Source organism: Peromyscus eremicus, chromosome 20, assembly GCF_949786415.1.
Source record: "Peromyscus eremicus chromosome 20, PerEre_H2_v1, whole genome shotgun sequence".
In the NCBI taxonomy this organism is placed as follows: Eukaryota; Metazoa; Chordata; class Mammalia; order Rodentia; family Cricetidae; genus Peromyscus; species Peromyscus eremicus.
This window is the reverse complement of record NC_081436.1, coordinates 62604409-62629847: the sequence shown is the minus strand read 5'-3', so window position 1 is coordinate 62629847 and position 25439 is coordinate 62604409. Positions and strand designations below refer to the sequence as shown.

Sequence of the window (25439 nt, the reverse complement as noted above, 5' to 3'; positions counted from 1 at the left end):
TTCAGGGGAGACGGTGACAGACCATTCAGGGCAGGATTTCCAGGGAGATCAACACAAGCTCAACCAAGGAGAGCTGGGCTGTAGGAGGGAGGATGAGGGAGGCTGTGGGATGCAAGCAGAGGAAGCGGGGTATCTTAGACACTGAGTGGAGCCAGAAAGATCATGCGGCCTTTTCCCAAATACATGGCCAACAAGTCGGAATGGTTGGTGACAAGACAGTAAAAAGGAAGTGATCCTGTGCACCTGACAAATAGAAATAAAGGGCTGGAAATCAAAGGCAGGCTGTAAGAGCATCAAGAATTTCTCAAAAACCAACAGCGATTTGGAAGCACAGAACCTAACAGTTAATGCTGCCCAGTGTCACAACGGGCCAAGAACATTGTGGCTTCCTAAGTTAGAAAACGCCGTAGACCAAAATTTTAAATGGAACACATTACCTTTTGCCAATCAATCTCCCCTTGCACCCAGAATAAAAGGTCCACTTCAATTTTCAAAGGGGCTAAGAAGGGGGAAAAATATGGGAACATGGTTGAGAACGGTAGTTACATTAGCGTTTTTGTTGTTGATTAATTTTGCATTCAAAATTGGTGAAAGCCCATTAGCTGCCAAGAGGGAAGAAGGAGACAATTTCCTTTAGAGAAGTCTCAAAACCGACTAATTTACATGAAAAGCTGTAGAGAAAAGTAGTTGAAAAATCCATTCATAAAACTTTTATTCCACTTACATGAACTTTAATACATGTGTTCTTAACAATTATGCTTGGATTGTTCATGAAAATTTCCTAAGACATTAAGACAAAGCTAGCCGTCATCTCAAGTCATTTCCCTGTTAACTATTTTTACAGCACATGCATGTTAGGCAAGTATCAAAAAAGAAAAATCACAAAAGCAAAAAAATAAAACAAAAAACAAAAAAAAGTTAAATACATGGGGTTTTGTTTCCCGCTGTGCTTGATACACATGGAGCAGTGAACACCAAGCAATTCATTTTACTGCGTCTTTACTTTTACATTTGTTCTTAGACTGCCTAAAACACTTAAATACAAATAAAATGTGTAGCAAAAATAACGAAAGCAAACAGCAGGTAACTTTACAAATAATGGAATGTGAACCGTTTCTGCCCTTATTGGAGTAAATTGGGTCACAACTTTTATCTAAGGACCACTTCTGGAGCTGTGGCCAAGAGTGTGCACGCAGAGACACACAATCCCGAGGTGTATCCAAGGGGTGTGTGTGGTGTGTGTGTGTGTGTGTGTACCACAGCCTCACAAGTGCTCCACACCTTAAAGTACCCACAACAACTACACTCATGACTGGAACCAATTATCCCTTTTATTCCCCACCAGCACAAACCAGTATGTAGGCAGTTTTCTTTGCTTAGACATGGAAGCAGTTTTAACACTGGCCCTTCTGAAGCCACAATGTACCAAAGTACTATGCCAAACGTGTGTAACTCGTGTGAAAATTCCACATCCCCATATTGGCCACCTCAAGATGAAACAAGTAACTCCCTAAAGTTAACTGGCTCTACTCCCCTAATATTAAAACATAAAAACCACATGGGAAATATAGAAATTCAAATAGAAGGAACATAAACCTGTCATAAATCGTAAACAAAAAACTATTTGTGGGACAGCATGGATGACAAATGGTCTACTGTGTAAAGTTTAGAATGAGGCAGACAAAGGTTGGAAGGCCGGTTAGTTTTCCCCGCCTTCTCCTGCTTCTGCTTCGTCTCCTTGGGTGTCCGATGTCCACAACTGGTAAGAGAGGGAGACATTTTTTTCAGCATGCTTCAGATTGAAAAAGAGAAACACAACCCCCCCCCCCACCTTTCTTGCACACACATCAGCTGAAAAGCTTAAAAAGGACCCCTGAGAACAGCCTGACCTTAGGCAAGGCAGACTCACAGCACACTTATCTTTAAACAAAACAGATTCAGTAACTAGAGGCTATTCATTCATAAGAGAAAGAGGAAATCTCAGTCTTTTAGTCTCTAAACCACAGGGCTTGCCGAGAACAACAACCCACTCCTCAAAGTGTCCTCTCACCCCCATGAACACACAAATCCCATTCTCAAATATAGAAAAACAAATTCAAAATCCCCAACTATTAAAAATGTAAAAACCAATACTCTAAAATCAATAGTTTTCAGGGAAGACTGATCACGGAAATGGATGAGATTACTCATGATGATGAAGGCACACACTTCTAAAGCAGCAGTGGACCAATCAACCGAGCTAAACTGCACACTGAACTTTACCTGACATTTCAAATGAGGAAAACCTTGTACAGGTAAGAATTACAATGAATGAATAAATGTTATGGTTAGAACCAAATATTCTAACCCTCCCCAAAAAAAGTGTTTCACAGTGTGACAGGATTATGGATTCCATTATTAACTTTTCATTATGGCAATAATGTTTCAATCGGCTAAAAGACAGCTTCTAAATTAGTCCAACTGCTTCAATATAAAAATATTTTAAGAAACACTTAAAAAGGATCAAGTAGAATTATAAACTGAAGAGTGATGGGAAAGAAACCCAACCTAACAGTATTGACCCTACTGTGTGGCCTAGAAAGCAGAGTCTAGGGTCATATAAAGCTAGCCAAATGACTCTGTGCAGCCTGTGTGCAAGCTCCAATTCAACAAGGAGAGATGAGTCTCCTGTCTCCCCGGTCCTAACTGTAAGGCTTCAGAATTCTGTGTCAAGCTCCCATGTTAGAAGGTGTAATGCGGAACAGCTCTTTTTGGTGGTGTCAAGCAGCCTGTGACAGCAGCCCAAAAAACGAGGCTCGGTGTAAACAGAAAGAGTGACAGGTCCAGAGCAGAGCCTTCTTCTTTTCCTGCTCACTCACCGGCCGCTGTGCACTCTGCTGTACCCACCCCACAGCTGATGGATGAAGCACTAGGTCAGGAGCATCACAGTACTAGATACCCAAGGGTCTACTTTAAATACCACATCCTCACTTCAAAGTCGTACATATTGTCCAGGCTGGCCTAGAATTTGTTTCTCCTGCCTCAGCCTCCCCACTGGTGTTTGGCAAGGAAAATTAAGAGAGAGAAAAGAAAAAAAAAATTTTTTTTTTTTTAAGCAGTACTGAAGATTAAACTCAGGGCCTCACACACACTGGGTAAGCACTCTTCAATGAGCTAAATCTCCATCCCTCAAAATACTCTTATTATTAAAAAATAGTTACAGTTGACATTTTCTTTCATTCGGGCTGGGGATAGAGCTCAGTGGTAAGGCACCTTCCTAGTATGTACAAGGCCCTGAATTCCATCTCCAGCACACAGGGCAGGTCTTCAATTCTACACTAGCCCTCATTTTTCCCATTTAAGTCTCTTAAGTTTATAGACAACCCCAACTGCATTGACTAAAATAATTCTAGCTATGTGGCAGTAGACTAGAGTTGGAAGCAGAACACGTCAAAGGGTGGTCTAGGTCTCTAAGACAGAAACATTAGACTATACACACCCACTTCTACCTTTCCCTGACACACAGCAGATGCTGGATAACTTTTTCACCTAAGCCTCAAAACTTCAATTTAATATTTATCTGAAGGGAAAACCCAGGAAGCCAACTGTAAGGCATGGGCTTTATTCGGGTCTCAAATTAAATAGTAAGTAAAAACAACTGAAATAAATTCTCAATCTGTATTAAGAACTGCTGGTTTCTTTTGGTTCATCTTCCACTCTTCAGCACAGCAATGCAGTAACTGCAACCTTCCCCAGGGGACTACAAACGACACCTCGTCACACAGCACCTCACCACAGCCACACGAAAACGTGGGACAACTAAGGGACAAGAAAACCAACTTCAAAGCAATTTAAACACAGCCCCACGTTTCCTTCTCTTTTTTTTTTTTTTTTGAGATAAAATCTTGCTACGTAGCCCAGGTAGGCAGTCATTATATAGTCCAGGCTAGCCTGTACCTTATGACCCCCCTTTCTCTACCCCAAGAAACCTGGATCCAGCTTTACTTGTGTTGATTAAGCACACAACTCTGGGATGAAAAGGAAAACACTGTAGCAGTAGACAGGACCCTGGCTTTAGCAGTTTCAGGAGACCGTCAATAGTCCCTGCAGTAACCGTCCTCAAGTCCAGCACCTCTGGCCACCCCAGCACTGCCAGTGCTGCTAGTACTCACTGTCAAGTTGTCTCTCAGTAACTGCATTATTAGCGTGCTGTCTTTGTAGGACTCTTCACTTAATGTATCCAGTTCAGCAATGGCTTCGTCAAAAGCCTGCAAGTGCAAAAACAAGTACACTTCAGTATCCAGGTAACGAAGACTGCTTCCTTCCATTTCCTTCCATGTAACAGGCGAAATACGTACTGTTTTTGCAAGAGAGCAGGCTTTCTCTGGGGAGTTCAGAATCTCATAATAGAACACAGAGAAGTTAAGGGCCAGACCCAGTCTGATAGGATGTGTTGGTTGCATTTCCTTTTTGCTGATTTCAAATGCTTCTTGGTATGCTTGCTGTGACTGGTCCACAATTCCTGGGAAACAAATCACAGTAAAATGCACTTTGAAAGTCTGTGCTCCAGCTTTACTCCAACCAAACCTTTCAAAAATCGCATGTGTCCCCTGAAAAATGAAATCTAACAATCTTAAGCAAATTAGACTCTTTAAAACAAACAAAATGGTGTCCCGGATCACACTAGCCAATCACCACTGTTGTGAGAAAAACAACTTGAAGTGGGGGACGGGGGTGGAATGATGACTCGTATTAAGAGCACTGACTGCTCTTCCAGTGAACCTGGGTTCAATTCCCAGCACCCTAACGACAGCTCACAACTGTCTAACTCCAGTCCCAGGGAACCTGACTGCACTGCTCTGACCTCCGAACACACACAAACTAAATACTAATACTGAGCAGCGCTGGATCCTCATTACCGGTGTACTTCTAGTGATTTCCTCATTCTGCTCTGGGGGCATTGGGATCCCTCGTCTCACCTATGCAAACAATGGGAAGACATTTCTTGTACACCAAGTGGCTTTTCAGAAAGCTTCAAGCTTAAAATCCAGCATAGGCAGAAGGCACAGCCGAACAAGCTCGACCCAGCACACTAACTACCTCAGTGCTCTGAGCAGCGGAAAGGACGGACGGGATTTCCAAGCTGGGTTCTCCACACAACCACTTTCTACAAGCTCAACTAAGCAAACCAACCTTACCTTTCTTGTCATCCCCAGCAGCAACCTCAGCCAGGTAACGGTAGTAGTCGCCCTTCATCTTCAAGTAGAAGACTTTGCTTTCTGCTTGCGAAGCATTGGGGATCAGGAACTTTTCCAAAAGAGACTTCAGAGGAAGAAAACAAAACAAGTAGTAAGAAGGTAACATTTACAAACCAAAGTGAAGAAGACTAAGTTAGAAAAGATTTCAAAACAAAAACTTCATTTTTCTAGTAACCCCAGTACTCCAGAGGACTGAGACAGGAGGACTGCCATGAATTTGAGACTACAAACTGAGACTGCCTCAAAAATATAAATTAATCAATCAAGGCAGTGAAAAGGCTACAGATGTAAAAAGACCTTTAATTCCATCACAACAATTGTTTAATCTACAGAGCATTACAAATGATAAAATTTCATTCTGTAGTTTCGCTTAAAATTATTAACTTAAAGCTTACCGGAATTGTCACATACCAAATAAAACCAACCCTTTATAGCTGATTTAAAGCAAATATGCAATTGCTTTGGAGGGAGAAAAGGAGATCTAAGTAAATAAAACACTCTCACCAAACCTACTACCTTTTAGTAACTGTTACTGTGAAAATCAAAGTCAAGTCCATTTTCATCTGGGCTGAACCCCAAACAAGCCAACTCTTAAAAAGAGAAGTGGTACCTAAATTCCAGTTTCTAGTCTCTAAAGAGGCTTGAATGTTTGAACACCTATGTTCCAATGATGGGGGAGGTAAATGAACCAACTTTAAATCTTGCTACTCATTCTGTGTGTGTAGAAATAAAGGTCATAAAGACACAGTAACTCAGATGGGCGGTGGTAGTATACACCTTTAATCCCAGCACTCAGGTGGCAGAAGCAGATGGATCTCTAGGAGTTCCAGGCCAGGCAAGGCTACACCAAGAAACCTTGTCTCAAAAAACCAACCAAACAAAAAGATAAAGTAACTTAAGAGTGACTCAGTTCTTCATGATGTAAGTTGGGCAGCCAGCATGGGCATCCTGTAGTCCTAACACTTGGAGCCAACACAGAAGTCTCAGTTCAAGCAGAGCTTGGCTTACACACATGGAGACCCTGCCCTGCCTCAACACACAGCCCCACCCCTCAAATAAAAACCAACCACCCCAAGGGTTGGAAATGTACTTCAGTGGCCTTGCACTTGCCTCACATAGTGACGGAATCAATCCCCATGTGTGTGATGAGTAGGATATAAAAACGTAAAGCCAAGTGTTGATAAAGGGTACTAAGAGTCAGCAACCGACTTATTAGTAACTTCTGTACCCCTAACAATTGATTAGGAGTGCAGTAATACAGAAGTACCACTTCCCAAATCTCAACTCTGAAGTAGGCATCTAACTTGAAGGCATTAACCAGAGCCAGAAGAGCAAGGTGTACCACTTATACCGAGAGAAGTATAAATGGTACACTCCTTAACCCTTCCAATAGCATAGTGGCACAGAATTACGTTTCAGCAGCTTTGGCTCATAATGCTGCAAATTACTATGGTAGACTTCCTTCAAACCTGACCTGCACCACTTCCCTGTCATTCAAATGAGGTAAAAATTTGCCCCCTATTTCCTTGAGTGCAGGCTAGATTTGCTGACTGGCTGATGCAGCAGGAATCAGCACAAGTGACTGTGGGTCTTGTTCTCTGCTAAACTTAAGGCCTCTGAAGTTCAACTGTCCTGTTGAGAGACAGGCCGGCCACTCTCAGCTACCTGGACACACACAAGCTTTTGGAGTCACTGGGTATTCCTGCCATAGCCAACATCCTAGCTTAATCAAATGAACCAATATCATGTGAAGAACTTGGCCAGCCAAGCCAGAGTTGTAAGGAAGAGTAAGCCAGCTTTAACAGTCATACAGAACAACTGATGAGTGAGATAGAAATTCTAGTATGAATTTGTCATAGTATTTCGTATTTCAACAGTACACAGCGATGCATCTTTGGTATGCGTTTCCTACTCGCCCCCCCCCCCCATCTATAAAGTACAAACTACAACTATTCTCACTGCCTCATTAATGTGTTATATCCACTGAAAAGGAGAATGCAATTCCAAAATAAAGCAACACAACTAGAGGCCAAGTCAGGGACAAGGCTCAGTACCACACTGATCAAGACGGGCACTGAGGACCTGGAGGCTATCAGGAGAAACAAGTGCCATGAAAGGGTGGGAGGGTAACACAATACCTCCAAGAGGGAAGAAAGACTAGTTAAATGGAAAGCTGACCCGGAGGTGCATGCCTATAATCACAGCACTGAGACTGAGGCAATCGGATGGAGGTAGCTTCGAGTACACGGTAAAATCCTTCCCTGTCATCACCCAAAAAGACCAGTTAAATGATCTAGTAGACAAGTGCTGGGTAGAGAATGAGTTCTCCTCTAAAATTCAAAAGGATAACTTGGGTTTTTAAGGAGGAGATTAAAAACCAACATAGTCTTTTGCAAATCTAAACTCCAAATGCACTTCATGAGGTTAATACAAGAGGCAAGCGACTATGAAACTGACCAAAACCAATTATCTACTCAAGGACGCCATAGTAAAGACTAAACTGAAGGCAGCAGACAAGGAAGAGTAAGAACAAAGGTTAAAGGGATGTTTAAAAGAGCAGCAAAGCAGGCAAGAGTTATTTTTGAAAGTGGATATGTACACACACTGAGGAAATTCTGTGAAACATACAATGCAATCTCCTAAAGTTTGCTCACTTACAATGTACAATGAAAGTAATGAGAATCCAATTTAAAAGGAGAGTGGAATAATGGGTAAGGTATAAGGGAAGTATATATACCACAATGAAGACTGAATGTCTGCAATTCATGGTTATGCCTCCAAGCTTTATGTTCATAATATCCCTTTGCACTCATTAAAAAGTTGTTGGAACACAAGACTACTTAGTAACAGTTTTTCCAGAGTTCTCATTATCACCACAACAAACATTGTCCCCCTTGAAGTGACTAACTCACTTCATTAATTTTCAGTAAGTCTACAAAACACCCATTTGAATAACCACTGCTTGTCTGTCTCTGAAATAAAAAGGAGGATCCTATGAACAAAAGCAGCTAGTGTGATGCACAAAGGCCACACCTGCCTTTCTGGATATAACCACAGGTTTTTTATAAATCAACAACAGTCAAAAACATTTGAAAAAGTTACAATTTACAATAGGCACCAACCAGCATGTATTGGGGCCTGGGAATCTACTCATGTGGACAGAGACCGTTGCATTTCTCACTCTTCTTCACAGAAAAAGCTGTCAATACTAGGACTATTACAATTAATTTTCTAGTTCCAAGGATGATACAATCTTTTTTTAAAAAAATTAAACCTGGGAGTGAATAACACTTATTTTCTTTAGACAGTAAGTGCTAATGTCAAAATAGCAGTGAGGCTGGGCCCCGAAGTTACAATCATGGGCTGCTTCCAGAGGGCTCAGGTTCAATTCACAGCACCCACATGGTAGCTCCCTAGTTATTTCTAACTTGAGTTTCAAGGGATCTGGCACCCACCCTTGCCTGCCTTCCAAGGACACCAGGCATGTACATGGCGCACAAACATGCACACAGACAAAACACCGTAAAAATAAAAACCGGGGAGGGCAATGATGATTGCCTAAACTGCCATCAAAACAGTCATGACAGCATGGGACCACACAGTAAAAATGATTAACAAGTGCCTGCTTACGTATCTCTTTTAAGAACGGTTACTTTCAAGTAACACGCGTTACACTGTTCACCTTAAAATCCAGCAACTGTTCTTTACTGTCCACCCACCTCAAAAGAACAGGAAATTATTTTTTGTGCTAAAATACTTTATTTAAACACTACATTCTTCCTAAAGCTATTTTTTATCTCAAATGTTACCTACACTGCGTCTACTTCTAGACATTCTAGTTTAAGGAGAACAAGGAAACAGCCTTTCTTTGGCAGCTAGGGATTAGACAATGTCACACTATAGAATACTGCACACACACCAAGAAGACCGAGGTATAAAATAAACTGGAAGACAAGAAAACGACAGGCTGGGTTTTTCACTTTTACCTCAGAGCAGGTCCAATTATTAAAACATAATCTTACTCCTTTTAACTTTTCACATATTCAACTTTGTTTTCGAAGTGAGAACCTTGATGCCGTCCAAGCAGCGATCCTGCTTCAACTTCACCAGTAGTTAGAACAACAGCTCTAAATCAATTAACAACAATAAAAAGCAAAACCAAAAACCTACCATGTTGCCTACATCTAAGATACTCAAATATTAAATTGACTGAATTACAATGTATGAATAATTAACAGCTTAATTTTAAAAAGTTCAGAAGAACCTTGAGTAGAGGAGTTTTTACTACCTCAGCATCTTATTTCTCAAATATGAAAAAAAAAAGAACCAAGTTCATCATTTAACTTTTTAAACAATTAATAGAAACTGAGGCTGATACTGTCAGATAATGAATTCTCTGAAAACCTAACATGCTCATTTAAAGCACATGTCTGGGTGCCAGAGTAAGCACAAATGTTCACAAGCAGCAGTAACGTAGCAGTCCAAGCATTTCTAAGCCAGTTCCATGGTACTAGGAAAACAACTCTAGACCAAGAACAGCAAAGACCAGAGGTAGACAGTAGGAGGCAGGAAAGCTTGTCTGGAGGTTTGGCCTTAACCATCACCAAGACACACAATTAGGATACAAGTCTTCAGCCCAGTTCTCTTATTTCACTACAACATTAATGTCAAGTCTTTTCCATTTTACCCCAGGAATGTGTCTCTAATACACCGTTTCCCAACCCATTACTAACTCTCAGTTTCTTTGAAATTCAAGAGCACTGCCCCCCTTTCTTAAAGTCAAGTCATTTAGAGCATACAACTTTTAGCCAAGTAATAATCAGAGTTTACCCTTTAAAAAAAAACCAAAACCACTGGCTACTTTATAAATTTAAAAACAGACTGCAAAGTGTTAGTGCAGCAACAGGACATCAGCACATGCTTCCCAAGTGTGACTCACTCACTATAATACCACATCTGAGCCCCTGCCCCAAACACAGCCTCACTTCGAACGACGAGGAATTACAAATGCTGAACAATCCAGGAACAATCTGCAAAGCAAATGGGGACTAGTACTAAACCATGAAAAAAGTTGGCCCAATTTAAGGATGTGAGTGAAGTATGTAAAATACGACCCTGAGCAGAATTCTGGAACCATCTACCAAGTATGATGGATGGTTTAATCTGTGAAAATTAAGTAAGATTTATAGATTACTCAAATAGTTTGTGGATAAATTTTGTTAGATTCCTGGTTAAAATCATTATTTTAAAAACACTGGGGCTAGAGAGGTGGCTCGGTGAGGTTGCTCACAAACACCTGCAACTCCAGCCCCAGGGGATGCGCCTTCTGGCCTCCAAGGGTACCAAGCATGCCATGTGCTGCAGATATAAAATTGAGCAAAAACATTCATACTGGAAAAAAACAAAACAACAAACCAACCAGGAGGGGTAAGATGGTTCACTAGCTAAAGGCCTTGTGCCAAGGCTAGTGCCATGATTTCAGTTCCTAGACCTCAGAGAAGGAACTGACCCCTGCCAATGTCCTCTGGTTTCAGTGCATGTGCTCAGACATATGTTGTCAAAAACTTTTTTTTTAAAGAGAAACCCTTGCAAGCAGTAAGAGCTTCTAGAAGATGGGTTTAACAGTATGCTTTGCTCTTTCTTCCCAATATTGTTTTATATTGTTTCAAATTTCCTAATTGAGCTGGTTATTTCTATATTAGCAGAAATAGCACACCAACAGTGATGATGGGCTTGTAAATATGAGATTTGGGAGGAAAGTTCTCACTTTGTCCTGAGAATATTTCAGCAACTAGTCATCAAATTGTAATTACCACATTGGCACTTCACATAAAATGGTATTAGTAAGAACAAGCTCTTAGTAGGGTTGGTGCTTGTTCTCATAACCCTAGAACTCTGGAGGAAAACTGCTCCAAGTTTGAGGCCAGTCTGAATTTTGATATGAATTATGTCCTACTTCAAAAACAAAGGCTAGCTATGAAAGTGCCAACACTTGGGAGGCAGAGGCAGGAGGACCAGGATTTCAAGGAGTGTGGGCTACACAAGACTTTAATCTTACATATGAAAACAGAACACACACCAAAAATCCCCCAAAAGCTAATAAACTAAAACTTGAAAATGTAGTTGAACTAGCTTTAACGTGGCCTCAACAAATGTGAAAGAGCAAGCATCCAAAACCCATTCCTCCATTTTAGATCATGTCACCATATCACAATACTAAAATATCCTCTCAACAGGAAGTCCAATCCCCAAGCACAACATGGTTCACACTTCTAGTCTTATGCAATTCTTTCCCAGCACTTTTACTTTATTCTGTAGACCTATCAAACTTCCCATTATTTCTAGGTCTCTTAAAATTTGAAATAAAAAGCTAAGCCATAAATTCATTGTAACAGGTCACTATTTTTGAATTTAGTCTTTTACTCCCCCTTGTGGCCGAAATGGCTTCAACTCCCCTCTGAATTGTAACCTCAGTAGCTTCAAACTACCCAACTTAGTGAAGGGCTCACAGGATGGTAATGGCATAGTGGATGCCTAGAGCTTATTTTAATGGGAACCGACAGCCACTGACGATGCTCTTACCCCTATGCAATGTTTGGCTTCCTACAGTAAGATCCTAAGTGCCGCACAAGGAAAGGCTGGTCAACAGTTGCCTACCTTTAAAAGCCTGAAATGAAGGAATGAAAAGTGATGAAAGGTTATGTTTTGACTACTAACTCCAAAGCATTTTCCAACAATAAGCACACAGCACACCTTTATTTAAGCCAAAAAAAGATCTGATAAAGTAATCCCCTGGGTTGAGAAATGTTAAGGTCACCCTAAAATACCATAAAGTAGTTTATGCCCAAAATTTAATAAGCAAGGTATCTATCTGCATAAAATTTAAGGCTTGACAGAATACATTAAAAAAACAAAAAAAAAAACCGAGTGAAGAAGGGGAACTACTTGCCCCTGGGTAAACAATGGAGGAACACAGTAACCTGGAGGAACGACTGTTTTAACAACCTCGTGGTAGCTTCACCCTTAGGCAAGAATACTGATTGAGGCCAGTCTGAACTACAGAATGAGATCCTGCCTCCAAATAACAACCATCCAACAAACAGTATGACAAAAGCCCCACCCAAAATGTAACTGCTAACCAATATGGATAACAATCAGACACCTGACCAACTCACCAAGCAGTACTTGCTAAAATTATTCCAAACTCTTGAGCATGTTTTCTTTCCCTCTTTCCCCAGTCCTTTTCCAAAGTGGCATCAACCTTGGGCCTCATTAAAAAAAAGGTCCCATTACCAAATAATTCCATCATAAAGCTGTGTGCACACAGACAGAGATCAACTTTAGATGTCTTCTACAGTTGCTCCCCCCACATACCTTTTTTTTGAGACAGGGTCTGTCAATAGACCTAGACCCCAGTTCAGCTGGGTGGCTGGCCAGTGAGCTTCAGGGATCTGCCAGTCTCTGCCTCCTTGGAGTGAGGACTGTAGGCATGTGCCATGGTGGTCTGCTCAGCGTTTTAAGTAGGAGCTGGCCATCTGAATTGGGTCTTCATGCTTACACAGCACATTACCAACTCAGTCAGTCATCTTTCCAGCATTATTACACCATTTTTAGAAATGTTTGTCTCAAACATTTTCTTTTTACAGTTCAATTTTCCAAGTCAAGGTTTTAATCACATATAGCCAACTGACCACAAATTGGTTAGCTTCCTGCTTGGGGTACTGAGATTATTGGAATGGTACCCCTAACAGAGTTTTCATTTAAGTTTTTTTTCCCCTTGAGACAGTTTCTTTAGCCTTGAACTAGCTATGTAGTACAAGATGTTCTTCAACTTCCAGCCCTGAGATAAGTGCTAGGATTACAGGCATGCACATTGTTGCGAGTCTTTCTCTGTCCTGCTTAACCCATTTCTACATTCTGTCACAGGGCTCAGCACAACACACACCCCACCCCACCCCCCACACCCCCTGTACTGTACATGCTGCTTCCTCTGGCTTGGCAACTCTGCCTTTTCTCCAGAGTTCTCTCTCTGTCCGGAAGTCCCACCTATACCTCCTGCCCAGCTATTGGCCGTTTAGCTTTTTATTACACAAATCACAGCAATACATTTTCCCACAGTGTACAAATATCCCACAACACACCACTATGCCCTTGAAGCTGTGCTGAGAATGACACCCAGGACTTCATGCTTATTACAGAAGCCCTTCCTTTACCAAATGAGCCACATCCCCAGTCAATACTTGAACTGTGTTTTTAACGTGCACACACACAACACATATTCTCTAAATTCCCTATCAGCACTCCTTTAAAAAAAAAATTTAACTTCAAAAATGCTGAAGCTGCTTCCCCTGCCTTACTCACATCCTATTTGTGCACAAGCCATCTTCCTCTCTAGTTTGAGACTTACAAGCAGAGGCTTCTTATATTTACTTTTTTATGACATGGGTTTATAAAATAATGGGCCAATAAATATTAACCCTAGGACAGTTAAGTCTGCATAACCTCTCCCCATTTTGTCACTCCTTACCATAGATAGAAATTGAACAGAATCACAGAAATTAACATAGCAATGCCCTCTTCAGGGCAGATCATGATCCTCATGAAAGATACAGAAACAGGATCTGATGAGAATCCCCTCAGATGAGAACGAAGGACAACCAAGAGAAGTCATTAGCCAAAAGAGCATGGTTCTGATAAATACATCAAGCTTAAACACAACCAAGCTGCTTATTCTCAGTGTACTGAAGCCTGTGTACACAACACTGCTCTCAACTGTCAATTCTACTGTCACAGAAACAATTCCAAGGGCCTTCATCAGAGCCTCTGGGTTAAATGTGGTCCACGAATGTCACTGTAAACTTTATTTTTAAACTTACTTATTTTGTTTTATATACATGTTCTGCCTACATGTATGTCTGTGCACCATATGTATACTTGGTTAGAGGCTAGAACAAGGTTTCAGATCCCCTGGGACTGGAATTACAGATAGCTCTGAGCCACCATGTGGGTAAAGAAACTCGGGTCCTCCGGAAGAGCAGCCAGTGGCCCTTAACCACTGAGTCATTTCCCAGCTTAAGGGCTTTCTCACAAAAGCAGTGTTACTTCAAACAGCCTTAGGAGTTAACCAACACCTGTCCCTCCCGACCCCCACATTTCTGATCATTTTCCGAAAGTCTATTTCTGGGTGTTTGTAGGTCTTGGTGGTAGGCAATGTCGGAAAGATGAGAACTGCAAAAGCTGACATCGGGGACGGCACCAAACGAAGCGAAGGGCTTCACAGGGGTTTGGGAAGCATGAGCAAATGTGCAGAACGAAAGTTTTATAAAGACTACTGTAAGAAATGTACTGAACAATACTGAGAAAAGACAGTAAAAGCCTCAGTCCAAGTCAATGACCAGCCACAGCAGTAAAGTCTTTTTAGTGGCTGGAGAGATGGCTCAGTGGTTAAGAGCATTGGATGATCTTACATGGGACCTGGCTTCCTGTCCCAGCACCCACATGGCAGCTCACAACTGGAGTCTACAACTCCAGTCCCAGAGGATCTGACACCCTCTTCTGGCCTCTTTCGGTACCAGACACACATGTGGTACAGATAGGCAGACAGGAAAAACACCCACACACATAAAATAATAACATCTTTTAAAGAAAGGATATTATATTTTGTTTTTGTCCATTAAGATAAATCAGGACTTGGTATAGTGCATCACCTTTAAGCAGGCATCTGTAAATTCTGAGGCCAGCCAGGGATACAGCCAGACCTTGGTTTAAAAAATTAAAAAAAAAAATCTATGGTATGAGAGTCAGTGAGATGGCTCAGAGGGGTAAAGGCTAGAGGCCAAGTCTGACCACTTGACTCTAGAAGGAGAGAACAAGCTATCCCAGTTGTCCTGACTCCCCAAAGTACTACCTCAGCTCGCGCGCGCGCGCGCACACACACGCGCGCACACACACACACACACACACACACACACACACACAAACTGAGTTTTAAAATGTAATTAATAAAATGTTGATAACTCAGAGCAAATTTGTGCTTAGCAACACCATTTTCTATGTGGCAACACTGCAGTTCTAATGTAACAGGTACTGCCTAGGGGAGTGTCCTGGAGGAAGCAGTGTGAAGGATGTGGAAAGGTGGAAACAGTAAGCAGGGACCATGGAGGTTACCAGTCTGCAGAAGAGGATTAGGAGCAGCAATTTCAGTAATCTGGCTTTGAGCCAAGACAGCTGTCCCAAGATTCCTGCACACATGAGCTCCAGTTACCCTTCATTGGAAGTTGTCATAGTACAGAGGGTTACGGCACTAAGACGGAAGACACACTAGAATCCCAAGCATCCTAGACAGTTTAAGAAGCTTACTAGAATTTAGTTGACATTAGAACACCCTTAACTTTGAGTCTGGAAACCCCACACTTCAGCAAAAATCACCCCTTTTCTAGAACCAAAAAATGTATGTTATTCAGTACTGTCAAGAATACAAAGGCCTCATTATTTTCTAGGCTCTGCTCTCTTTATGTGCTAATCACTCAAAAGATTAAAATATGTAATGAGGGGAAAACAATCCTAAGTCTTTCATAGGTTAAAGATGCCCCAGAAGTCAAGTCCCGTTCTGCAAAAGCAACATTAGTATACTATTATTAAAGAGCTGAAGAAAATAGAAACTGTTTTATATTTTATTATAAAAACTATGGCACAAGCTAGTCATCTGAAAGGAGGGAACCTTGACTAAGAAAATGTCTCCCTAAGATCATGCTGTAGGCAGGCGTGTAGGTCATTTTCTTAACTAGTGACTGATGGGGAAGGCCCAGCTTATTGTGGTGGGGGGCTATGGCTGAGCGAGCCAGTAAGCAGCATCCTTCCTCCACAGCCTCTGCATCAGCTCCTGCCTCCAGGTTCCTGCCACGATTCCGTGAATGTGGGAGTGTAAGCCCAACAGACTTTCCTCCCCAAGTTGTTCTGGTTCTAAGTGTTTCATTATAGCAACAGTAACCCAGGACAAAAATTGATACCAGGACAATGAGGTATTTCTGTGACAGACCAGACCATGTTGCTCTGGGGAGGATTGTGGAAGGACTTTGGAACGCTGGAAGAGAAAAGCCATTGAGTGTTCAAAGCTTGGTGAGGTGGGAGCTTGGAATAAAAGTGTTGAGAGAAATGCAGATGATGGAGGCCTGTGAAGTTCCGGAGGGAAGTCTGAGTTATTTCAAGACTATTAGAGGCACTGTATATTGCTATTGTGAATTAAGAGTCTGTGGTTTGTGTAAGCTGGGGATGAAGAGTCAGCTGTGATTAACAAGAGACCAGCACATTTAAGTGAAACCTTTTGCTTTCCTAGGACAATTGATGCTGATTAGCTGGAGCTGAGAAATTAGCAGCGACAAACAAGACACTAGCATTACTGCGGTGAAATAATGAGAGCACACAGAAACTGTGTTCCAGAGGTAGTCAAAGTGTACCATGAGCTGGCAGCCGAACTTGGTAGTCTCCAAGGAGGTACTGATTTTGAAGGAATCATGGACAGCAGCTGAGGCTTGGCACTCTGAGGGGCCACTGGTGAATGTGCAGCCTCAGCAGCAGTTGAAGGCTGAGGATTGAAGGGGTCATGTAAAAAAGTTGAGGCTTGGCACCATGAGGAGAGAATACTGGTAAAAGTGCAGCCCAGATCCCTGAGTTTTGGAGATGCCAGTACCATGGAATAACCACAAGGACAGCAGCAGGAGTAGAGCCAGAGAAATGACCCAAGCCCCTTGGAGGAGTCCAGAAGACCGGGAGTGAATCCTAGACATTAGGCATTGAGTTATTTATACTTTGGGTTTGCTTTGCTTTGTGACTGTGCCCTGGCTCTTCCTTCTTAAAGTATTCAACTTATTTTTGATTTTACAGGAACTCACAGTTGAGAGACTTAACTCTGACAGATTTTGGAATTTTACAAAGACTTTGGATTTTAAGAGACTGAATTTTTAGAATGTGGAACTTGAAAATTTTGAAATGTTTATAATGGAATGTTGCTATTCATACGTGATCATAAAGGGCGGGCTATGGCTTGACAGTGATGATTTTGTATCAAGTTGACAAGAGATCAATTGTCCTAACTAGTTTAACATAAACTTATCACAAGCTGATCCAGGTGTAGTGCACTTTCTTAATTAGTGACTGATAGGGGAGGGCCCAGTCCATTTTAGGTGGTGTTATCCCAGGGCCTAAAAGCAGTGGTTCTCAACATATGGGTCATGATCCCTTGGGATAACAGGCCCCAAGACCATTGAAAAACACTGATCTTTACAATTCCTAACAGTAGCAAAATTAGTTAGGAAGCAGCATTGAAAACAATTTTGTGGTTGGGGTTACCACATGAAACCATATTAAAAGGTCGAAGAAAGCAGGCTGAGCAAACCAGTAACCAGCATCCCTCTATGGTCTCTGTATCAGCTCTTGCCTCCAGTCTAAGGCAAAAAAACGCCTTTCCTCCCTGAGTTGCTTTGGTCAAGGTGTTATCATAGCAAGGACACACCTCTATTTCTGTGAAACTGTTTTCAGAGGTTTGAACTGAACTGGGAACCTACCCTGAATGTGAGCATCACCACCATCCCATGAGTGGATCATGAACCTGACTACAGACACAATGGGACCAGAGGCTTTGCTCTGCTGCCACCATAATGGACTGTACCCTTAATGGTGAGCCCAAATAACCCTCCTTTCCCAAGGCTGCAGGAGAAAAGCAAAAATACAGCTTCCTGACATTCCTGTTGTTTGGGGGAAGAGGGTGTATTGATAGGATTTCACTATGCAGCCTTGGCTGTCCTTGAACTCAGCCTGCCTCTGTCTCCCCAGTGCTGGGGTTAAAGGTGTGAGCCACTGCACCAAGTCCTAACTTTCTTGATAAGACAACCATTGTCACATTTTTACCTACTTCCCACAGGCAAAGTTTGCGTCATTTCCTTTGTACAGGTTTTCCATGCCCTTTGAAATCCTTAATCCTATTATAATATTGTAATGAATCTTTCAAGGTCTGACCAGTGCCCTTTCTCTTCCTAGTCCCGTTGTCTCTTGGGAGAAATTATAGGTGCTCTGCTGACTAATGTTGTAACAATGAGAGCAGCTCTTACAGAAGCCTCACCCCATTTGTTAAATTAACCAATATCACTTCATTGAGAAGAACGGTTAAGTTGATTTTATCAAAAACCCGAATGCCCAAAACTTGGGTAAGATGTCTGAGACGAGCTGGGTTTCCCAACCACTCCATGTCCCTTAGTCCCTAAAAGCAACCACAAGCTTACCAAGAATGAACCCAGTGCTTACTGTGAAATTTACACTAGGCACGTCATTATACTGGCCATGATTATTCATTAATACTGAAATATTAAGTTCCTAATACAAATAAGGACAAGATGTTCATGAACAAGTAAAGGATTTAAAAAAAATGTCACATTCTAAACTGATGGCCTATCAAACATTTAAGTTCTCATTTTAAACTCCATCTTATAGAAGATACAGTTTACGAAGATGAAATATGTTTCTGAACTGATCTATACAGAGAAAGCAAAGATCTGGATCCCATTTGAAAAATGGGCAATTGGACGCGTATCTGTTTTAATTTAAAACAAATGTTTAAAGCCAACTATGATCATACACTTGGACTATCAGTTAACGACTTAGGAAGCTTCTACTGTACCACTTTCAATGTATATGTTTATCATGTACGACAATGATAAACTGACCTTAAAGGAAAAAAAAAAAGCCTCTCTGTAAGCTAGTACAACACTGATGTAGTTTATTTCTGACTCCTTGGATTCAAATGTGTAAGCCAGGAAGAAACGTCTTTTCTGGGACAGGTTCAAGGGGTGGTTCTAATATTCCCCCTTAGACTGTGAGACTCGTGGGGTTGTATTTCTCATTCTAACTCTCACACTGAAATCACTGTTAGTGTTTTCACAAGTTTCCTCTACACAGGTCCATGTTACGTCTACTTTACACATAACTCTAACCTCTTAGGTATTGCTTACCAAGAAAGAACAGGGACCGTGGCGCTCTTGGTCAAGTCATTGGTTGTTCAAGTAAGTACCACACTCCTTCCTAACTCATTTTCCTTTACCACGGTACATCATTTTCATTTTTACCTCAGACTCCCCAACTATATAAAACTCCTCACTGAATGCTATCCCTTAAGATGAGAAGGTTACCAAATGACCTAAAAAAGGCACTTCCCAATTACTCCTTTACTCTTTAAGATGATACCTACAGTATCATCTTAATTCTTTAAATCTTAAAATACCAAGAGCCACAAATCAAAGTCTTGTAAATAAATACATCTAGAAAGCAGTAAAGATGGGTTCCAACTACTGCAAAATTCTTGTGTCCTTATTCCAATAGAAATCACCTAGTGATTTTCAGCTAAAAATAAAGACTACATAGCAATTTTTAAAGTCTAAGACACATATTGACATAAGGAGGAGGAAAAAAAAAAAGGCTGGGTGGTGGCAGCGTACGCCTTTAATCCCAGCACTTAGGAGGCAGAACCAGGCGGATCTCCATGAGTTCGAGGCCAGCCTGGTCTACATACAGAGTGAGATCCAGGACAGGCACCAAAACTACATAGAGAAACCCTGTCTAAAATGCTGCCTGGTTTTCTTACCTTGTTCCTCTACTAGTTAATAAATAGTAATTCTGAGGACTGAAGATAAAAATCTGCCCAGCAACTGCACCAAGCATCCCCACAATAGCCCCATGCTTAGCACACCTGTTATTCCTATTGAACTGAACTGTTTTCTTAGAAGGACTGAGTGTCCCACACTGTAAAATTGTAGTTTAAATTTAAAAAAAATCTTAAGCGCTTTCCATACCATAATATATTTAAAGTCTGAAATTAGGCTTTCTAGTATATAGTAATTCATTTGATTATGACTTACATAGACTACCCTATTGGGGGCTCTATCTTTTGGGTGTAGGAAGAATTATCACTAACTAGTGTTGGGGTCCTCTCACAAAGAAAGTTGGTCCAAGTATCTAGAAAGGAAGATTGTATCAGATTCAATATTGCATACAGTTTCCTAGCAACAGACAAGAAAAGACTGGAGTATGTCCTACGGAAGAAAAAAAAAAATCCATGTTTGACAAATACACTAATGACCAATTCTATGTGGTAACACACCCAGCCTTCCCTTTTGGTATACTTTGTAAATGGTATGAACTAAGCATTTGACAATGCACATAACCAGAATGGGTTGTTGAAGAGCTAGGAATATTTTTTCCTCAGCTATGATGCAGGCGATTAATAGAACAGTAAGTTGTAATCATCACTGATGCTACCAGCCAATAACAGGAATTCATCAAGATTAGCTGCTCACTTTCTCAGAGAAAGAAACCACACCCATGATTCATAAAGCAAAATGGTGTACTTTTTTTCCTAAGAGAAGTATTTTAACTCTAAGTTTACTACTAGAAAGAAGGAAAAATTATTTCTAAGAAGGCATCACCTCTCTGAAAAACCCGGAGAAAGTCCACAGAGGTATTTACGGAGCCTTCTCAAGTTGAAACACCAAACAGCCTTGGCATACCAGCAGTACCGCTGACCTGATTCTACTATCCTCTTTCCCAAAAAACTACTCAACAGTATCTGAGCATTTATGCTACAAAGCAGAGCTGTACTTCTGAAAAGACCAACAGTAGAGGCAAAGCTTGTTTACAATCCTCTAAGTCACTTACATGGTAAAGACATTAGGCTTTCAAGGGAAACACTTCACGTCGGCCTTGTGAAAAGCTGGCGCTCTCCTGAAGGAGGCACACGTGCAGACAAGAAGTGAGAAGAACCCATTCATAGACCCTTGAAGAGGTTATTTACAGATAACTGCATCTTTCTCATTTATCTGCCCTGCAGTTTTCTTCATAAGGAAAGCAAGAGGAGACAGTTGAAGCTGCTAGTTTTTCCTTAGAAAAAGCCTCAAGAATTCCAGAACTGTGGAAAATATTCAAACACCTACCTGGAGTTGCAAACAAGCTCACAGAAGGTAAATGTTAGCATGTCCCTTCTATCCCTAAAATGTTTTTGTCGTAGGAGAAATTACATCTGTTAAATATACCCTTTGAAGCCAAAATAAAAACCAATAGTTGGGGGGGAAAAAAAACCCACAAAACCAACTAGGGCTTAATAAAACCTAGTGATATATAAATTAGCAAGGAAAGCACAAACAAACCCAACACATTTTTATTAAGAAATAGATACTTTTCCAGTTTTCAATGTTAATTAGCTAATTTTAACATACATAAATTATCTTCAATATAGCACTTCCCAACCTTGGGAAAACAGCTGTTATAAAACCCTTTATTACATAAAGAAACAAATAAAAATGTACCCAAAGCAGAAACCACGTAAGATTGTGGTTTCAGTTGTTTTTTATCTTAAAATGGATTCAATCTTTAAAAGCCTGAAATTTTTTGAAGGATTAAAAAAAGTACAATTCAGGAATCAAAACTTTCCTATCAATAAAAAGTCTTAAGAGAATTCTACCTTGCCAGGTGTAGTGACTCCATTTGGGAGACTGAGACCGCAGGACCAACATGAGTTTTAAGGCTAGCCTGGATTATAAGATGGGTCCTGCCTCAGCAATTTAATTAGTTGTCCCTCTATTAGATTATCTCAATTTTCTGAATCAAAAAAAAAAACAAAAACAAAAAAAGTTATTTTTAAAATAGGAAACTCACACAAACGTACCGTTTAATTCTCTTAGCTCAGAAGCACAGAACTTCAACACAGTAGGTGCCAAATACTTAAGACACTAAGATTGAGTTTATTCATAGCCACCTTTCATTGTTTGTCAATGTTCAAAGTTGACTTCTAACACATAAATCCAAACAAGCAATTGCAAACCAGTTTTCTGCACAGTAGGCTCACTCTATTATCATAATGGCAAATCCAGAGAAAGGAAATGGATCTACAGTGAAGTCTCTACCACATTCCTTACATAAAACAAAATGTGAAATTCCTGTGTTCATCATATACACATTTATGACTATCAGCTCTAGCACTACAGGAACACAAACCAGCAGTGGAATGGTTTGGTTTCTATCTAACCCGAACTAATTGACAAACATTATTGCATTTACTTTACAGAAATGATCCACCACTGTTCCAGCATCTTTTAAATGACAGATGGACAATTTCTCATTTATAATAGCCAGTTTTGAAAGGAGAAGACAATCTTGAGTTTGTTACAATGCAGCTAAGCAGACGACTCTTACCAGCACATCGTTGCAGATGTCTCTCAGCTCCGTCTCAATTTTCTCCCTGTACTCCCGGGCCATCTGCTGCTTCTTCTCAGCACCTTCCGTCTTCTGCTCGATACTGGAGACGACCCTCCAAGATGACCTACGGGCCCCTACAACATTTTTATAAGCAACAGAGAGGAGGTTCCTCTCCTCATTAGATAACTCAGCACCTTGCTCAGTTACAGACTTCATGCAGGCTGCCATGTCATCATACCGCTCAGCCTGCTCGGCCAGTTTGGCCTTCTGCACCAGCTCATTTTTATCCATAACTGGATATTCTGCAAAGGGAAAAAAAAGGAATATTCAGAAAATTCCTACTAGAAAAGCTCACTGTACCTGCTGTAATAAAGTATTCTAGTATCTCAACTCTAGATATGTTCAAAGAGTCACATGAGGAATTAATACGCAGGCCCCATCAACCAAAAAATTAGCATACCCTGTGCATTAACAGTGGCTTAGTACAACTGTTTAGACCCCAATTTCCTGTAAGATCAAAGCATACACAGGCTATGAGTGACCTCAAAGACCACCTTGAGGCAGTCCTCTCTCCTGTCACTGCTCAGCCTGCTGTCCCTTGCCATGTAGTCAATAAACTTGTGTCCTTAAAAAGCAAAACCACAAAAGAAAACCCCCATTTTCCTTGGTTAAAAGCTCAACTTGATCCCAATACCACTAAATGATCTGCACTTAAGCAGCTTTCTCGTGTCAGTGTGTGTGTGTGTGTGGGGGGGGGGGAGAACACACCAGACTGGGACCTATAATGCCTATACAGAGCTTTCAAGTTTCTACCTATTCTACCACACTTCCAGAATCATGAGTCATGTCAGCGTAATGTAATTCAGATATTCTAACCTTCATTCTATTTACTTATCAGCAGTGATTAAATTTTATTTATCATTTTCCCCAACCCCAATCTAACATTTGCCAGCTGATTATAGAATGAAAATTACCTGAAGAAAATGACTAATTGCTGCTTAAGATATCTTGAATATAAAACTACTAGCTCAAAACCAAATATATCTATATGGAGTTATATGCACACTTATGTAGCAAACTCCCATAACTCAATTCCTACTACATAGGCATGGGAGGATCCAAGTGCTTCCAATGTCATTATTGCAGTTTGGATGTAGAATCCCTACATTATTTCTAGCAGTCACAACTCATTACTCAAGCTATTCCTATGTTTCCTCAGTTAATTTTCTTTCATGCAAGTTCACTAGATCCCAATTTATTTCTTATTTTTTCCTTAAACGATGTCAACAGCAAGATCGTAAATCATAGTGATCCCACAAAACAAATTTTAATGAAAGTCACAACCTGAATGCACTATTAAACAAGGTCTGCAGAAGCCATTGCCACCTACCATGGCAATTATCACACCCTTTCCTTTCCCTTTCCAGAAAGCACTACTCTATTTTCGTAAATCAATGAGAAGCATCCTCAACTGACACATGCGTTGGGCTAAGTTCAATTCGAGGCACAGTACCTTCAGTGCATAACAATTTAAAATCTGGGAACCCACGCTCCCCCCGGGGTCTCGAAATCTAACATCAGAAATGGTCTCTGGTTAACGTTGCTCCCAATAAAAAAATGATGTACGCCCAGGACGAACGTTCCCGGGCCAGCCTCTGCCCTGGAAGGGGAAGTGGATTAGGTTTCTCGCAGGAAGACTAGTGTTCCCGGGCCTCGCCTCTAGACTGCGGGAGACTCGCCGCACCCACTTAACTCTTGGCTGCCTGCGGCCGGCGGGTGGGGCAAACCGAAACCGCGCGGCGGTGACTTTAAAGCACCAGTCCTCGCGTCCGCGCCATCCGCAGCCACCTCCCCTCCTTGGCTCCGCCCAGGCTGGCGCCTCCGCGCTAGTCCCCGACTCTCTCTTTGTCATGGCGGAACTGTGTCAAGGAGCCCAACCTACTCCGACTGCGAACCCCCCCACCCCACCCCGAACAGAGGGAGGAGCAGTCCGCGCTCCCGCCCCGGCCCGATGGCGGGGGGTGGGGTGGGGGGAGCCGATCGCCCTCCCCGGGGGCCCCGATGCCAGCGGCGCCCGCAGAAGCGGAACCGCGGCCGACCCGCGCCGGACACACCCCGCTCCCGCCCGGGCGGGGTCCCCTCGGCCGGTGTCCGCCCGCAGCCCCGCAGCCCCCGGCCGGAGGGGGAGGGGGAGGGGCGGGGCCCCACCCAGCCCGGCGCGGCCCCCGCCGCCGTGGGGCCGCGGCTCTCCCGAGGATGCGCACCTCCCGCCGGGCCCCGGCCGCCGGCGACCCCGCGCCCCGGCGCCCCCATGCCGAGCCGCCGGCCGCGCCCCTCCCCCACCGCGCCCGCCCGCTCGCTCTCTCGGGCACGGCCGGGCGCAGGAAGCCCAGCCCCGGGCCCCCCGGCGGCGGGCCCCACCCCGGAGCCGCGCGCGCTACCTGGCCGCCCCGCGCGGAGGGGCGGCGGGGGCGCCGCGGGTGGGGGCGGCCTCACCTGCGCCACGGCCGAGTCACGGTCGCGGGCGGAAGCGGGGTGCCGGCGGGGGCGGACTGCGGTCGCCCTCGGCAGCGGGAGCCCCGGGGTGGGGGGTGGGGGGAGGTCTCGCGCGTGGGCGCCTCATCCGCCCCCGCCGGCACCCCGGGGACCGGGGCCGGGGCCGGGGCGGCGAGCACCCCGGCGGGCGGGCCAGGAGCAAGCGGCCGGGGGCGGCGGTGGGCGCCTGCCCGGGCCCGGCGGGGACGAGCCGCCGCCCGGGTCCTCCGGAGGAGACCCGTCTCGGGCGGGCGGGCGGCCGACCGGCCGCGGCCCAGGGGCGCGGAGGGCGGCCCGGGAGGCTCCTCACCTGTGTCCGGAGTGGGTGGCGGCACACGGACCCGGCTCGGCAGTCTCGGGGCGGCGGCGGTGGCGGCGGCGAGGCTGAGACTCTGTCCCTGATCTGGCTGCTCACAGGCTACAGCGGCT

General features: G+C 42.9%; 1 protein-coding gene across 1 annotated transcript; it reads right to left on the bottom strand.

Moving 5' to 3' along the window:
• Positions 1-695: 695 nt before the first annotated feature.
• On the bottom strand, positions 696-24802 carry Ywhaz (tyrosine 3-monooxygenase/tryptophan 5-monooxygenase activation protein zeta). Its single transcript, XM_059246865.1, has 6 exons — positions 24740-24802; positions 22473-22777; positions 5178-5301; positions 4338-4501; positions 4152-4247; positions 696-1759 (listed from the first exon to the last, which is right to left on the bottom strand). Exons 1-6 carry the CDS (start codon positions 24786-24788, stop codon positions 1700-1702), a joined length of 798 nt encoding a protein of 265 aa, XP_059102848.1. The 5' UTR covers positions 24789-24802; the 3' UTR covers positions 696-1699.
• Between the last annotated feature and the right edge of the window lie 637 nt (positions 24803-25439).